Source organism: Ailuropoda melanoleuca, chromosome 1 (genome assembly GCF_002007445.2).
Source record: "Ailuropoda melanoleuca isolate Jingjing chromosome 1, ASM200744v2, whole genome shotgun sequence".
Taxonomy (NCBI): domain Eukaryota; kingdom Metazoa; phylum Chordata; class Mammalia; order Carnivora; family Ursidae; genus Ailuropoda; species Ailuropoda melanoleuca.
The window spans coordinates 185529900-185547937 of NC_048218.1; the positions used below are offsets into that span (position 1 = coordinate 185529900).

The window sequence follows — 18038 nt, forward strand, 5'->3', positions numbered from 1 at the left end:
TCTAATATTAAATAATGTACTGCTACTTAGCAGACTGATAGAATTAACTAAAATTTATCAAGGATTATAAAAAGGAAATAGCTCAATAAGAAAATATCTTGTAGGGGTGCCTGGGTGGCTCAGTCAGTTAAGCATCTGCCTTCAGCTCAGGTTGTGATCCTGGGGTTCTTGGATCAAGCCTTTGGAGACCCTCGTCAGCAGGGAGGCTGCTTCTCCCTCTTCCTCTGCCCCTCCACCTGCTCGTGTGTGAGCTCTCTCTCTCTGTGGCTTTCTAACTAAATAAATAAAATCTTAAAAAGAAAATATTTTGTCATTTAATTATTGTCATATATATATATTTTTTTTTTTTTTAAATAGATACAGCCTTGTTTGGGGTAGGCCTCAGAGTTTTACTAAAGTTTAATGCTTGTTTCAAAGCTCCTTTTAAAAGTTTTAAGGAATAAGCAATCTTAGGCTAAGTTTCATACTGTGATATTTTAAAGTCTAACTAGTATCTTAATCTTTCCATGCAATTTTCTTTAGGGTGGTTCTATTAAATGCAATTTCCTTTCTTCCAGTAATGTGGACAATACCTTTTGCTCTGCAGGTGGTAACTTACTTCATCTGTAATAATCCAAGTATAATTACCTTCTAATGAAATGCCTAGTTCATCTACTAAATTGTATTTTAGCTGACAGACTGATTTAACTCCACCTCCCCTCCAAGTTTTTAGCCCCATCTAATATAGTATGATATGGTAATATCTCGGATTTTTTTCCAAATATATTCAACAACCAAATCTTTCCCACCCTCCAATTTTTAACCCTACCTTTTCCATAAAAATTCTTTACTATGTTTTGAACTAATGAAATTGCTAGTATCTGAAGTGTTATTGTACTTGTAAACACACACACACACACACACACACGTATGCAGTGTCTCTGTTTCAATCACTCAGGGCAATGAAATTTAAATCCAAATTGTTCTATAGTTATCTTGCTTGTTAATTTTATTTCTCCTGAAAGATTGTCTAAGTAATAAATTTCTCACAGTTCTGTATATCTGATAGGACCTACCATACTCATTCATTCATCCAACAAATATTTGTTGTGTTTACTATATATTATTAGTCAGTGTACTAGGCAGAGTAAATAAAATACTATACTGATTTCAAGAACCCTCAAATCTAACAATATGTAAAGAAAAGAACATAAGTAATTAAAATAAAGGGTGATTATGCTTGATGATTGCAAGTAAGTAGATAACTAACCACAGGTTGCTATGAAGCAATTACTTGGTGAATAGAAAATCATGTCTAAGATGAAACCTGAAGAATAACCAGGAATTAGCCACAGTGATATAATCAAAGAATCCTAGATTTGAAGTTTGAGTTTCCCTAGCTAGCACTAAAAGATATAAAAAAAATTCTGTTTGACAAAGCTGTTTTTATACTTGGATGTATTGCTGCCAACACTGATAAGTTGGTCTTCATTCAAGTCTAAGCTTCTTTGATTTCAGGCTTTAAGGTATATATGGGTTTTTTTTTTACTCTGACACAGGAAAATGCGTCAACTTTGCTTATTTCTCTTTCCTATTTCCTTTTTTCTTTGAATGCTTTGCCTGTAATAAGAGATGTACAACAATCATGTTCTTAAATTGCTTCGGAAAACAGGAGCGTAATAAATTCCATTAAGCTGCCAACAATTCAGACAGGGCAGACTCCGGAGGAGAGAAACAGAAGAACAGCAGGAAGACACCTTTCAAGGAAGGGAAGGTGGAGAGATAACAAAAACCTGAGAGCAGCAGGCTTCCACACAAGAGAAGAAATGACTGCACTGTGAGAGGAGGGCTTTCTTCCTCCTAAATTAATACTCAGGTCCCCAAGGGCACAAATTAAGAATAACCCTAACCCCCCAAAAAGCTACTGCGTTGTGATCAACTTTTCTTTTACACAGCAAAGGGGTTTTGTTCACACACAGAGGACACCCCTGTGAACTATGGTGCTCAGCGAGAAGCAAAAATCGGTTGCATTTTTCTATCCCATTAGCTGTTGGCCACCAGAGTATGGGGGAGAAAAAAAAACATTTAAATGACAGAGCTCACAAGGACTGCAGTATTTTAGGTCGTGACTATGAGAAGTGCTATGTGAATCAAAGAAATAAATGGCCTTGACTCTAGGGAAAAAGTCCTGCAGAAATTCAAATTGTCTCTTTAACACAGTTTGGGTGAAGAGAACACAAGATACATTAGAAACTGGCTGATGATTTTTTATTCGAATTTCTTGGCCTGCTTTTTTTCATCTCCGGCAGCTTGTGAGTTATAACATTTGATAACCTGCCACTGAGGTCAATGTTTGATGTGTTAAAATTACAAATTATTTAACTAATACTTCAAAAAGATCTTTAGATTAAGCCTTTTATGGAGAATGAAGGCTTAGTATGAATCCATAATACCCTGATTAGTTTAATGCCTTGATTGGACTAATTGGAAATAATATCATTCATTACTCAGAGAAATTCTATGTTCAGGATAAGAAAATTAAAAATAAAACATAAGTTCAGTAAACCACATAATATTTAGATACAATGAAGTTAAACTAAAACCAAACATAAAATTTTATTCTCCAAAGTTACTCCCAAATTATAGGAAAGTAAATATTTTCTTTATATATCTATTTGTTATGGTGCTAAATGTGGATCTTAAAGTCTGCATTATGGCTCTGACTGTTAGTTTTGACATTTGAAAAAACTCTGACCTTGTCTAGCTTCAGGGATTAGTTATAAGCTACTTTTTCTTAGTAATCAAAAACAAAACAAACAAACAAAAAACCCCACAAACTGTAGGATAATAAGTTACTTCAAGTTTTATGAAATCAGCACTGTCTCCTCCTGAATATTAGAGACAATGGTAGGTGTGGGGGAGAGGAGAGGTAGACAGGCCTAAAGAGGAATAGATATTGTAGAAGTATGTCCAAGGAAAGACTACAAAATCTCTCTCTATTGTTTTCTATGATGTTTAGTATGGCATCCTATACAAAAAGGTGATTTAAATGAATTTAAGCAGAATAACAAAGATTTTATAATTTACCATAACAGGTTAAAAGTAGGCCAAAGTCACTGTTAGTCAACATTTTTAAGGACTAAACTAATGAAGCTATGTAATGGATTAGGATCAGCTTCAAGTGTAGCAGTTCCAACCTGTGGATGTGTTTTCCTTGCCCTAAACAACATTTTGGTCGAAACTGTGGTAAAATCCCCTTGTATCAGCTAAAATGTCCATTTCCTCTAAATCTTAGCCTGAGGACCGGTGAAATTAACTGGCTTATCAGCTGAGGTGACCGTGAATTTAGAATTTAAATTCTAAAACCTATGACTCACTAAAAGCCTTTCCCTTGATTTCTGCAAGTTCTTGTGGCTAATTTTTCTCTCCTTCCTTCAGTCTTCTAGTCTTGCATCCTTGGGTGCTGTCCTGAATCAGTATAAGGCCCAATCATTTCTCTCGTTCCCTCTCCTCTTACCAAAAAAATTATCTTGCCCTTAATATTTATTTAGTAATATAGCTAAAAAGTTACAAGGGCCACATTGTGCCTCATTGCCTTCCAACTGTCTCCTCACTCTACTTTCTCTTCTTCTCTCTGGCAACACTTAAAAGACTTCATCTTCCTGGCAATTCTTCCTACATTCAGGATTCTTCAGGGTCTCAGTTTCTACCCCAACAACTTAACAGTTTTTATAAAAAAAAAAAACAACAAAAAACAAAGACCAGATCTTTCTTCCTCATGAAAATTTCTGTGAACAAAATTTCTCCATCTCATCTTTTTTTTTTTGGTGAGATTTCCAGACCTTTGTAGAGTGTGACACTTCATGAGAAAGGGCAACGGTCATCAACTGGCTCCAGAGTCAATATTACATGCTGGGACTTTATCTACTTTTGAACTCTTTGTAATTCAAAAAAGGTTTAGGTACAACTTTAGACATGAGGTCTGGGGTGATGGGGTGGTGGGGTGCGGGGGGTATAGAAGCATAAGTAGAATAGACACTCTATAAGGATTAAAAGAAGAATTTAAAATAGTTTATAGGAAACAAAGCATCAGAGAAAGCCTAAGTAGGAATTCCTGTAAAAGTTCTAGCCTGGAATAAGGAAGAGTAGGTGCCACTCGTCTTCCCTGTCTACTGGACCTCAGAGGCCCCCAGCTCCTTCAAACATTCTGGGTCTTTGTTGCCTTAAGTCCATGCTGTCCTCGTGGTAAGGTTAACAATAAGACACATAAGGAACAGAGTTCCCAGTGGTGAAGCCGGATTCAAGATAAAGAAACTTGCTAAAGGAATAAGCTTAGTTTGAAATATGACTCCGGAGAAGTATGAATATTATGCTTCCATCTTTCCTAGAATGAAGATGTTCAAGAATCTGAAATGACAGTATCTACATAGCATAATTTCTTGATAATACCTGAAATATGAAATTATACAACCATTATTTCTGTCCCTTAGTTTTCCTCCCAGCCTTCCTCCACAAGCATTTAGTAAAACTCAATGATAAGCACTGTGCTAGGATATGAGGATACAGAGATAAAAGACAGCTCTTGCTGAAGAAACTCAGTATCTAGGCATGATTCAGACATGTAAATTGATATAAAAAAAACTGACCACTATGTACTAAAACAGAAGTGAAACAGGGTCTCATGAAAGTGTATAGTACAGGCTAGAGTAGGACGATCAGCAGATCCCTTCTGGAAGAAGGGGCATCTGAACTTGTTTTAAAGGGTGCGTAGCTAGCTACTAAGGAAGGAGGGAAAGGATGTTCCATGTAGAGGCAACACTGCATGCAAAAGCATGGAAGGCACGTGGTCTTTCTGAGGACGTGCAAGTAACTGAGCATAGCTGGTGTAGTGTGGCTATAGTGTGCAAGCAGAGATGACCATGGGACAACAGCAGGACAGGTGAGGTGTGCTAAGGATCGATTATGAAAATCCTTACTCCCTGAGGACAGTGGAGAGGCAGGAGCAGAGCTGTGTTTAGTGAGGTCACTATGGCAGTGGTATGGATGACAGGAGGGTAAGTGAAGTGGTATGGATGACAGGAGGGTAAGTGAAGTGAGACTGAGAGCCTAATTTGGAGACATAAAGTAATCCAAATGAGAAGGAAATCCACATTCAACTGAATCACTGTGAAGCTCACACGTACAAGACAAGACCTGTCTCATGACAGCCTCCGAGGGGACACAGGGAAGCAAAAGAAAGGAACTGCTCCACAGCATCTCTTCAGAAGCCTCCCATCCTTTCATCTTGCAGCAGGATCACAAGGCATTACACCAAGATTCAGATTAGCTGTGGCTCAAGTCTTGCCCACCTGGCCTGTTTGGGTACACGCAAGATCATCAGGGTGCCATGGCAGAGCCATTTCCCTATACACCATAGTAGTGACTTTGAAAAGGAAGAAATAAAGGATTGAGAAGATTATTAAAGTAATAGAACAAACTGGTTGGTGGCTGCACGGGGTGTCAAGAGTAATGCCCAGGTGTCTGCCTGAAGCAAATGAATAGATGATGAAACATTCATGAAGATAAATTATGTGAGCACCACAAAACAGGATCAGTTTGGAAATGAGGGGCCAGGGAATGGTGAGATGATTTAATTTCAGTGTTGACATGTCAACTTAAGGTGTACTCTTGAGACACCCAAAGAGCAGTAACAATAGGCAATTGGATACATGATTTGGAAGCTCCTAAGAGAGATCTGGTCTGGACCTGCAGGGAGCTCCAGGCTGTAGGTAGTAGTTAAGGCCACAAGAAAAACTGAGATCAAACAAGAGAGTGCATTAGTAAAATGAGAGGAGGGCATTTATAGTATCAAAAAAACACGGTTTTTAAGAACAAATGTTCTCAAATAACAAGAACCATTCAGCTAGAGTCACTATAGGCAAAGATCTTGAAGAACTCTATCCCTTTTCTTCTTGTGTCTGGATTGGCTTTTAATTGTTTGGAAAGATCAGGTTTACAAAAGGAGATTGGTCACTATGGAAACAGGCTATGCAATCAATATCAAACAGGCAGTTTCAACATGAAAAGATTAGTTTTTCCTTTAATTGTATGTTTTCATGGTTTTCAATAATCATATATGCTTTTGATCAGAAAGTTCTAATCAGTTAATGACCTGGTGAGCAAAAGCAAAAACATTAATCTATAGCTCTTTTCCCCAGGTTGCTTACTATGAGACATCCCAAATCCAGACATTTTGTGACTTCAATAACTCTCCATTTCATCAGGGTGTACGATTCATCTAACTTCCATAGCCAGCCTAAAGCTAAATGAACAGTCACAAGGAAGGTATCTTTATTTTTCCCTTCATGGCCAAAACCTTTTAGTTAAGAAAATACTAATTTCATGTTAATTGTCAACTGTTAGTCTAGGCCACAGTTAAAAGTCTAAAGCTATACCAGAAAAAAGAAAAACACACACCGAAAATTTAAACATGCAAATTCGTACAATGTAAGTCTCTTTTTTAGTTCATTATTCTACATTTTTAAACTCAGGATACATTCTTATTTAAATAACTGTTACTTTACTAACCTTATCCAAAAAAGCTTGCGTCAATTCTTCCCGGTTTGCCATATATGCAATGTATCTATGCCTCCCAATGGAAGCAATTATCTGGGTCTCTTTTTCCAGAAGTTCACACAAAGCAGCTTTCCTTTCAGCTCCAGTGAAAGACTGGTTAATGCGTGCAAATTCTTCTTGCTGCCAGACTAGAGGAATAACATGAATGACTCTTGAGTTTTTAAAATCCCACATCTTTTCAGAAAATTTTTTACCATCATATCCTGACAAACAGTATTTTATTTTTACGTCAATTTGAATAAAATTATACATGAATATAAGCATTCATATTGTACACCTGACATGAAAAAATAGGATAAAATGGAAGCTAAGAAACTTAAAGCAATAAAATTAAACAAAGAGAAGCCAAAGGAAATCAGCCCAGATAATGTCAAATTATGCCTCCCAGTAAGCACATGCTCTCCCCAGTATTGAAAAATATATGGTTTGGGTTTGTAGCAGCCATGAACATATACTACTCAGACCCCCTTTCAAGAGAACACCTGCTTTTGCTACCTAAGCGAAATAAGGAAGTCAGATAAAGACAAGTATCATGTGATCTCACTCATATGTGGAATTTAAGAAACAAAACAAATGAACAAAGTGAAAAAAAAAAAAAGAGAGAGAGAAGGGCAAACCAAGACATAGACTCGTAACTCTAGAGAACAAACTGATGGTTACCAGAGAGAAGGTGGTGGGAGGAGGGGGAAAGAGGTGATGGGGATTAAAGCATACACCTACTGGGGTGCCTTGCTGGCTTGATCTGGGGGTTGTGAGTTTGAGCCCAACCTTGGGTATACAGCTTACTCAAAAAAAAAAAAAAAAAAGGAAAAGAAAAGGAAAAAGGAGTACACTTGTGATGAAAAAAAATAAAATAAAATGATTAAAAAAAGATTAACTTCCCTCAGGAAGATAACCCCCCCAGAAGAAGATACACAGAGGGTAACATGTTATTTCCTTCCCATATATATGTATATAAATATATAAACATGGTTAATATTTTGATATATATATATTTCTCATATATATGTGTGTGTTTACTATTTTGATATATGTGAAAATACCTATCATTGAATTGCTTTTTTACCTTTCCAGCTAAATTCCTCTGTCAGATGACTCAAATTTCTTAGTTTTAAAAATAAAGACAATTATTTTTTTTAAAGATTTATTTACTCATCTTAGGGGCACCTGGGTGGCTCAGTTGGTTGAGCAGCTGACTCATTTTGGCTCAGGTCATCATCTCAGGGTCCTGGGATCAAGCCCCACGAAGGGCTCCGTGCTCAGCCAAGAGTCTGCTTGAGATTCTCTCTCTCCCTCTGCCCCTTCCCTCTCTCATGCTCTCTCTCTGAAATAAATTGTTGTTTCTGGCCTTCTGTTACAACCACTGCCTTTGATGATATCTAGTTTTAAAGTTTTATCAAACTATTTCTTCTTCCTCTCAACTTTCAACTTGAAATCATCCTGATTAGGCCAAGGACATGCCAGTGGTACTCTTTATAAGAGTCCACTCTGTCCCTTACTGGGAATACATTATTCAGACACTGTACAGCTTGGTCTGTTCAAAAAGATTTTTAAATTTAAAAGCTAAATTGTCTTCAGCAAAAGGGTTGTAAATTTAAGGGCTAAATTATGTTATGAAAGTCCAGGAAATCTATGATTGATGAGTTTATCCTTTAAGAGTAGTTCTACCAACCAAAAGAACTTTTAAAAATTAGACAAAATTCTCATATGTAAAGGCAGTATATGAATGAAGAGAAAAATTGCTTGCTTGTGGAAATAACAACTGAGAATATTTACCTCGTGGGATTATATAGATGTTCCCAGAAAGCAAATAAAAATTGAATGATATAAGTAAGCCTATTTTACTTCCAGTTTTATGTTAGAAACCTTTGGGACCAGTAATAAATTTAGGCCACTAGGATATTACTTAAGCTATCCTGCCAGCCTCAAATAGCAATATACTGCTCTCTTAGATTAATACTTACGTCTTGGGTGAATCTGGAGATATACAGTATATATGCACTCAAATTCACTTATAGTCATATATATTCAGACTTTACATTTTGCTTAAATTATTAGTATAATTTTTTAAAAGGGAACAATCCAGTGAAGCTAATTAGAAATGAAAAGAATGGGCTTTAATTCCAATAAAATTCTCCATTAGATGAACAACCTCCCTGTAAATCTATAGTAAGGAATGGAACATGACATCAGAGAAATACCATGTCCCAACTACCAATAAGGAATAGAAACACACAGGAATCAGGAATACATGGACAAAACTTATTTTCTATCTGAATTAACAGCTTCCAGACCTATACAGAAAATACACTGAAGAAAACAAGAGAGATTCTGCCCCCTTTCATAAAATATATGTTCCATAGGGATGATGATAATAAAAACAAAAACAAAACTGGAATACTGAATTAATTTTCTAGGACTGCCATAACAAAGTACCATAGACTGGGTGGCTTAAACAACAGAAATTTATTTATGTCCTCACAGTTCTGGAAGATAGAAGTTCAAGATCAAGGTGATGGCAGGGTTAGTTTCTTCTGAGGGCCTCTCTCCTGGGCTTCTAAAGGGCCACCATCCTACAAAGTCTTTACATGATCTTCTATGTGTGTGTTTGGGGGGAGGGGGGCGCATGCGTGTTTGTGTCCCAATCTCCTCTCCTGATAATGACATCAGTCATACTAGTTAGGGCTTGTCCATATGACCTTATTCTTTTCTGAATTACCTTTTCAAAGGTCCTCTCCCCAAATTCAGTCATATTTTGAGGTACTGGGATTAGGACTTCAACATGTGAATTTTGGAGGAACGCAATTCAGTCCATAACAGATGTCAATATACACCAATATTTTTAAAGAAAAAGATATTAAAGGAACTAGTTCATTTGAAAGAATATATTTATTTTATCTCTTTAACTTATCTTCTTGGACAAATCATCCAATTTCCAGGGTCTGAAATTCAACTATAAAATGAAAGGATAGTCCTAAAGTCTATACACATTCTAAAATTTCTGAGATCTAAACTTGCAATTTCCAAATAAGAAATAGCAGAATATACAAGATTTTGTCCACTACTACCAGTTTACATGCATCTGCTTTTTAAAATTCTCATTCACAGACTGAAAGCCTGAGTGAAGAGAACCAAGAAAGATTCAGACTGAACGCCCAGAGCCAGATTATGTCAATGGACTCCAGAAGCTAAAAGTCAAGGTACCTTGAGATCGAGAAGTAATAATTAGAGAAGAGTCAGAAAATGCTGTCAGCACAAGTCAAAACGAGGCAAAGGGTTAGGAGATTCAATTCAACAAATATTTACTAGATATAATGAGCAAGGGTCTTATCAGGCACCCTCAGTACAAATGTAGACAGTTAAGAAAGTGGTATTTACAGAGAATCATGGACAAGGAAAAGAGGCTCAGAGCCTAATTTGTGCTGTCAAGAGAAGTTTTCTAAAGATGATGACCCCTATGCTGAATCTGAAGTAAGAGTGACAATTCAGACCAATGAAAGTAGTCACCTTCAACATACTGCTGTAAGAAAAAGAAAAAAAACATAAAAATAAAACCGTGTTGCCTGGAAATGGCCTTGACTTTGATACACTATGTTATCTTACATAGTTAAATTCATTTTCTTAAAATGATATATTTTGCTTTTATTACTGAGGGACATACTACCCAAAGGAAAAGTAAACCTATTAGAAGTTGTAATTCAAACTATGCAATTATCACTAGTAGCCACAAGAGGGCAGAAGTTTCAAAGACAAAAACAAAACAACTTAATTATTATTCTGAGAGTTTTAATTTAGAGTTTTAGGGCTGGAAGAAAACTAAGAAATGCTTCTTTTACGTAAGAAATTTCATTTTCTCCCACACAAATCATGTGTAGACATACAAAGTATGTGTGTTCTACTTTAATATAGAAAATCTGTATAAAATTATTTACCATATAACAATAACTTATATATGCATAAGTCTTTTGCACTTTGAAAGTACTTTCATAAATGAAATATTTATTTTCACTTTATAAAGCCCAGTGAAGTAAATATGCCAGAGATCATTAAATCCTTTTAAAGATGAATAACCTGAGGCTTTGGAGAAGTGAGCGATTTGTCCAAGTTAATAGCCATTAATAAGTAGAAAAAGTAGAACCTCACTCAGCATATTTTCTGTTGTTTTGCACAACTGCCTGTCAACTAAACAAAATAACAATAATATCCAAATTACTTGAACAGAATTCTACTATTAATAGAACTTTAGTTTTACACTTGTTAACAAGACCTTTCACAGACACCTTGCCAACACTGCTGTCTTTTAACTCTTAACACTTAGAAACAAACTTTGTTTTCATCTGAGAGAAAATGAAAATAGAAGTGAAGTTTAAAGTAAAACAGGAAGTATTTGCAGACGTCAATGATTATGAGAAAGGGGATTCAGATGCAAAGTCCAGGGAGAAGGCTGTTACCTCAAATGTTGCCACATTCCTAAAGCCACTCGATTTTGCATGTTACCAAAGAGAAAAATGTATTAGTGTTGCTTGTTAGACCTAGTGTTTAATTGTTTCATCTTTTGGTAAATAGCATGTTACCATATAACTATTTAAACAGACCCCATATCTGACACCTAAAATTGTATTCAATTATATGTTCTGTGACTCAAGCTAGAGATGGCTACATTACACCATCTTTGAGTTTCCCCTTCATCAATCCACGCATTCATTCTATCAATATTTGATGGGCATATGAACTAAGCACAGATAAAGAGATCATCAAAAAACAACAACAACAACAACAACTAAGTTATTCTCTCATGGAGCTTACAATCCAGTAGTGAAAATTAATGTTAAACAAACAAACAAAAAAATGTGTTATTACAAATTGTGGTGATGACATAAATGAAAAGTTTGGGGTACCATAGGAACGTGATGACAACAGGATATCCAAGTTCTACTGTCAGTCACAGAAGCCTCTGAGTAGGCGACAAAATTTCAGCTGAGATTGGAAGGAGGTGATAGGAAAAGGCTTTAAGAACACTGCGTCTAGGGGCACCTGGGTGGCTCAGTGATTAAGCATCTGCCTTCAGCTCAGGTCATGATCCCAGGGTCCTGGCATGAGCCTTGCATCAGCTCCCTGCTCAGCGGGAAGCCTGCTTCTCCCTCTCCCACTCCCCCTGCTGGTGTTCCCTCTCTTGCTGTCTCACTCTCCTTCAAATAAATAAATAAAATCTTAAGAAAAAAAAAAAAAAAAGAACGAATGAACGAACGGGGTGTCTACTGCCCTGAGTAGGCAGTGCTTGGCCGGTCAAGTAACAAGCTTTTAATTGTGTCAATGACTAGCACACATCTTGTGGAAGAAATAAGGGCTAAAAGTCACTTGTGTAGAGAATATACATTTATACTGATCATTAATGGATGGGAATTAAAAGGTATTGCCCAACCCTCCTCTAAAGAGCAGAATCAGAGACAGGATGTTGAACTGAGGGATTCTAAATGGCTCAACTCTGAGTTCACAAATTCCCAAGACCATCAGAGAACCAAATTGGACAATACTTTCTCTTTTTACCTCACAGGGATTATCAAAAGAGAAATATACTAAAACCACATAATTTACAGAGCAGTATGCACATTTTATTTACCCACTGTTAATATAAAAGCATTCTTAATTTTACTCCTGCCTTAATTCTTGTCCCAAATGTAAAACATTATTTATCTCTTTAAATTCTCTAGTCCAAGATTCCCATGACATCATCCTGAAATAATAAGGTCTTCTTTCTGTCTTTAGTAAACCTGTTTTTCCCACTGGTGAAAAATTATAAAATTAATATTTTATGCAAAGACTATTTCAAACTTACGTCCCAGTGCATTATAAAGAAGTTCAAAATCTTCTTTTGTTTTAGGGTTATGCCTCCGGTAATAGTCCAATTTGACCCATTCTTCTTTTTCTCGCATCTTCCTTAGTTCTTCCTCTGCTTCCCACTTCAGTCTTAACATTTTCTGTGTTTTTAAATTCTCTACCACCACTTTAGCATGCCATTGTCTATAGTAAGTCTGTAGCACTATTACCTATAGTTAAATTAAAAGGAAATAAAAAGTGTTTACTACCAACTACATCAGACAATAACAAAAGGCAAGGGTGTTACTTCTATTCCAATGTAGTAATTACTAAAAAGTACCAAGGGTCTAGGTTTAGCGCTCTGCCAGATATTCTCACACACATTAGAACATAGAAGCCGTGGATAACAATGCTCATCAGCAATTAGGCTTTGAAATTTAGCAAATATGCCTTCCTAGGAGGCAGTTAGTACAACGCTTAAGAGCAGAGGCTCTGGAGTAAAATTTAGTCTAAATCTTCCCTCCACTACTCAGTAGGTTTTTTTTTTTAATTTTGGTTTATTTTGCATATAGAGTCTTTAACTTAACCCTGATATATCACAAGTCCTCAATAAATACCATTATTGTTATGACTATTAATTACCTCTAGTTTATCTTAACTATCATTAGCTTAGGCTCATATTCAAAACATTTCATTAACTAGGCACAAGGCAGGTAGGTTCTGTGTAGAAGCCACTGAAGGCAGGTTAGGTAAAGGAGAGACTTAAGCAAACAAGTATTTATTAAATTGTGAGAAATATAAATATGTCTGAGGTTATAGTATAGTACTAGATCCTCGAGAAATTTGCAATGCAGCTGAGAGAGTTTTATATTTGTATTTACTAAACTCATAAATAAAAATAAAATGTGAAGAGGCTAGATCAAAATTGAGGACAGAGAATATGTCCCTTTACCATATCCTAATCCTTGGTAATTAAAGAAAATCATATAAGCACACACCAATAAGGACACTGGATCATACTAAAGCAGTCCTCCAAAGGCACAGAAACTAAGAAGAATCCCCTCAAGAAAGGACACAGGTAGAATAAATTGATGAAAGATTCTATGCCTAATCATGAACAGGAAAGGGGGAAAGGCAAGCTAGAAAATAGAGAGCCTGTAAAATAGCTTCAAGCCCTAAACCAGTGGATCCTATGGGCAGAAGGGGTGTTAGGGCAACTGACAAGGTGACTGCTTGAGAAATGCAAAAGGGACAGGCTTCTCTAAAACAATTTAGGTAAACAGCAACAGAAGTATTTGCCTCTAGGCAAGAGCAGTTAGTGTCGCAGAGGGCTGGTGACACCGGGGATGAACAGAAACTCCCTCTTCAGAAAACTCTCTCTCTTCCAGAATCAAGACTTGGCCAACCCCTAAAACCACTGTGGTAAGGCTGTAGTAAACAAATATGCATAGCACATTGGACATTAGGGACCTCAAATACCCTGCCTACATACCCAAGAATAACCAAACATTTGGGACGAGCCCACAAAATATAAGGCTCCTCATTCAACAAAGAGGTTTACTTTCGTGTGAAACAGAATTACTAGAACAGTGGTTCTCAAAGAGTTACGGTCAGACCAGCAATATCATCCGGAAAACTGCTAGAAATGCAAATTCTCAGGCCCCACCCCAGAGCTACTCAATCAGAAATTCTGGGTAGGGCACAGATTCTGTATCTTACAAGTTCTCCTGGTGTTTCTGATGCCTGCTAAAGTTTTAGAACCACCGCACTAGAGTAAAACAAAACAAAACAAAATGAAAACCAAGACCAGACTAGAGAGTTAACATTTTCAGAGGGGAAAAAAGGGGCTACTGCATCAATATTAAAAAAACAACAAAAAGATTTTACAGAATTTTTATTTCTTAAATTAAAAAAAATAAATAAATAGAATGCACTTAACTTGGGTGCTATTACACTTATTAAATAATGACACTAAAATACAGTTGTTCAAACAATATATAAGTTTTTCCCTTCTTACATCATAATCCAGGGATTAGCAAGCAGTTTAGGGGCTGGCAGAAAGCTCTATTATACTCAACAAATGGCTTCCTACTTTTATGCCCTAGGTGGCTGGTCCATTTCTCATCTTCTTCCAACCAGTAGAAAGGGAGAAAAGACAAAAGAATTGCAACCCAGTCACTTTAAGAACAATATCCAAAAGTGGTACACATCGTTTCCCCTCACACTTCATTTTCCAGGCCTTAGTTACTTGGCCTCACCAATATACAAAAGAGGTTATGAAATGTAGCCTGCAGTGGGGCAGCCATGTGCCCAGCTAAAGCTTTACCACAATGGGAAGAACGGATATTGGCTGAGAACAAGTAGTTGACTGTAAGCTCATCTGCAGAATGTGCAGAACCTAAGAGGGAATTAGTGAGCAAGAAACTTAGGTGAGAAAATCTTTTAAAATGTAGAGTAAAAGGTCCTAAAAATTAGAAAGCATGAAGGAAAATTAAGAGACATGGAAAATAAACTCAGACATTTCAAAATACGTCTGATATAAGTTCCAGACAGAATGAATAAAGTTGATTAGAGAAATTACTCAAAATATAATAAAAGTACATGTCCCCAAACTAAAGAAAGACAACGGCACTCAGATAGAAAGGGTTCATGACCAAATCTCAAGCATATCACAGTAAGATTACTAAGCATAAAGTAAAAACCCTAAAATCTTCCAGAAAGAGGAAACAAATGAGAAATTGACGTCAGACTTTTAATCAAATATTGTTTCAAAGCTATAAAGAAAAATAATTTTTAAAATAAGTTTAAATCTAACTTTCTACACACATTCAAATCAAACTTTAAGAATGAGGTTGATTCAATAGGACTAAGACGGTTTATCTCCCATGCATAATCTCTGAAAGAATTACTAGAGAATGTATTCCAGCAAGAAAAATAAAACGGAAAAATTTAATAATTGAGCAAAAACTTCCAAGAGAGTTATCAAGCTAAATACATACTATTTGGGGGGGAATCATATATATCAATGTAAATATATAAAACAACAATAAGCAGTAAAAATTATGTTGGAAATTATAACTATATAGTAAATTATATGTATGATTATAATTTCAGATCAAATCTCACTGGATAAGAGGAATGAGGGAGGAGGACAAGGAAATGAAAAACAGAAAAGCCTGCTAAAGATTTTCACTTCCTTGGTTTAAGTAAGTCAAGCTAACATTTCTCCATCTGCTTTACAACTTTAAAATAATTGACACATTTACTCTTCTCTCTTCTCATGTATTCTTTGTTTCTGTATGTTTATATTTTTTTATTCCTCTAAAATCATTTTGCTGGAGTTCGGAAAGTGTTGTAGAGATTTCCATCTCCTCACCTAATATCCATTCGCCCTAACTTCCTTACTAAGAAAATTATTGCGGAGCAACAATATGAAACTTTAAAAATGTATTTATCAGACTCGCAGGGATATCACCTGACACAGTTCAGGCCAATAAGATGTAAATGGAAGTCACTGGGTGGGGCTTTCAGGAAAAACTCTTGAAGACAGCATACAGGGTACATGCTCCTTGACTTCTCCCTTCTTCTCACAGCAAGATTTTTTCAATGAAACAAGCACTGCATTGACATATTCTGGCACAAATTCTTTAACTTTTCACATACTTGTACTTGTGTTGCACTAGCCTAACAGGCTTGAGTCTTTGTCATCATCAAGGACTGCTTCTGTTCAAATGATGCCCTGAGCTAGAGACCCAGCAAAGCTGAGTCATAATCCAAAAGGACCATTAACACTAAGTCTGAATCTGCTGGAAATACCCAGCAAGGAAGAAGGAGGATTGCTAGTCAGTACTACTTTCTTCACTATTAAGTAGACTTCTTTCCCACTTTCAAACGCCTAGTGTTAAAATTATGCAATTAGTTGAGCAATTTGGGGTAGGAAGAAATTAAATAGGTGTTCTTTAAACTTAACCCAATCCAGAATCTATTCAGTAAAGAATTCAAGACACGTAATTTGACAGAGTATCCTCACAATTGTGTTTTAAAAATGTGGAAAATTACTGAAAGGAAAGTGGCTAGCCAATACAATAATATGAGAGAGTATTATTTTTTATCCAATTTCTATTTCAACTTCAGGCAATAAAAGCCAGGCAAATTATCCTGGTTGGTCCCCCTCCTCCAAGTTAATGAGTCCTATTGCATGGGTTGTAATTTCTTTGCTTCCTCACGGCGGTAGGTTCCATAGGACACATTCAGGTCAAACAAAGGGGCGTTGAGAGTGATCTTGCAGGTGGTGAAGAGTATGGTAGTTGTTATGAGTGATGTGGTAACAAATGAGCAACCAATCCAGCCTACCTTCACCAGACCCTAAAAGCCTGTACCAGCTACAGTGTCTGGCCAACTTTACAAAGACAGTACAAGACATGGACAGGGCATACCTCCTCAAATTAAGAGCAACCACCTTGCCTACGGGTTGCCTACAGGCTCAATTCTATATAAGTTCAGACAACTGCCAAGCTCCGTTAGGAAAATACACAAGAAGATAACAGTGACTGGACCATACATATAAATGATTACAGATTACAATTTTAGGAACACGTGTGTGCACACATGCACATTTCTGATAAAGATCCAAGAGATTCATATTTTAAAATATATTTTATATTTTATATGTATTAAAATACATTTTATTTCAATTGTGAAAATTCTGTCATGTTCAAAATAAGTCACTGAAAATTCTATTTGGACCTGGGAGCAGGACTACCAGATTGGAAAAGTAAAAGTCTCAGCAAATACTCTGTCCAAAAAGGAATGATAAAACTGGACAAATTGTTTTTAAAAAATAGTAACCATTTCAGGATTCTGGAAAATGACCAAAGGCATACACCAAATAAATGTTTATTAAAGAAAAATTACTAAACCTCAAGTAGGAACACTGATAGTCTGTGGCATTTCAACTTAGGGCTGCTCTCATATCCCCCTTCCCCTCACCCTGGTTTCATCTGCGTCCACATTCAGGGGCTCAACTGATTTAAAGTGAGGCGAGGAAAAACTCCATACCCCCTAAGCAATGTCACAAACAACAGTAATCTCAGTGAAAAACAAAACAAAACAAAACAAAACAAAAACCAGCCAGCCGCTCAGCTGAGATTGTATTCTAGAGCAAGCAATAGACAGGCAGACTAGCCAGAAATTAATCAGGGGGATCAGGAAAATGAGATAGCCATAGTGCACCATAATAACCTCCCAAATATCCCTAGTTGCCTGAAGGCTGAACACATGTACAAGGATAAATACATACTCAGGAGAGTAGAAAGGCCCTCCCTATCTCCATATCCCAGGCTGTGAGGCCTTGTGCANTCTGTCATGTGAAGAAATCTAAGAAGAAAACCCAGGTTAAAGTAAAAGCCAGGATAAACAGAAACTGAACTTGTCTGAAATTTGAATGCATCCTCCAATCCACACATGGGTCCATTAGCAAAAGTGGAAGCTTTACTAGATCAAGGAATTTGAGCACAACCTCTGATCAATCATTACCTAACCATTAGGCTATCCTAAGCCAGAAGCAACCTTCAGAAAGCCAGACTTACAAATAGAAAAACAACAACAATCAAAAAAAAAAAAAAAAA

General features: G+C 36.4%; 1 protein-coding gene across 1 annotated transcript in view; it reads right to left on the bottom strand.

Moving 5' to 3' along the window:
• The window catches only part of IQUB (IQ motif and ubiquitin domain containing), a 63422-nt gene that overhangs the window by 22372 nt on the left and 23012 nt on the right, over positions 1-18038 (bottom strand). The window contains exons 7-8 of the mRNA XM_002919028.4: positions 12431-12641; positions 6547-6722 (exon numbers count right to left, since the gene is read on the bottom strand). Of these exons, the coding sequence (XP_002919074.1) occupies positions 6547-6722; positions 12431-12641 (387 nt within the window). The remainder of the gene's footprint in view (positions 1-6546; positions 6723-12430; positions 12642-18038) is intronic.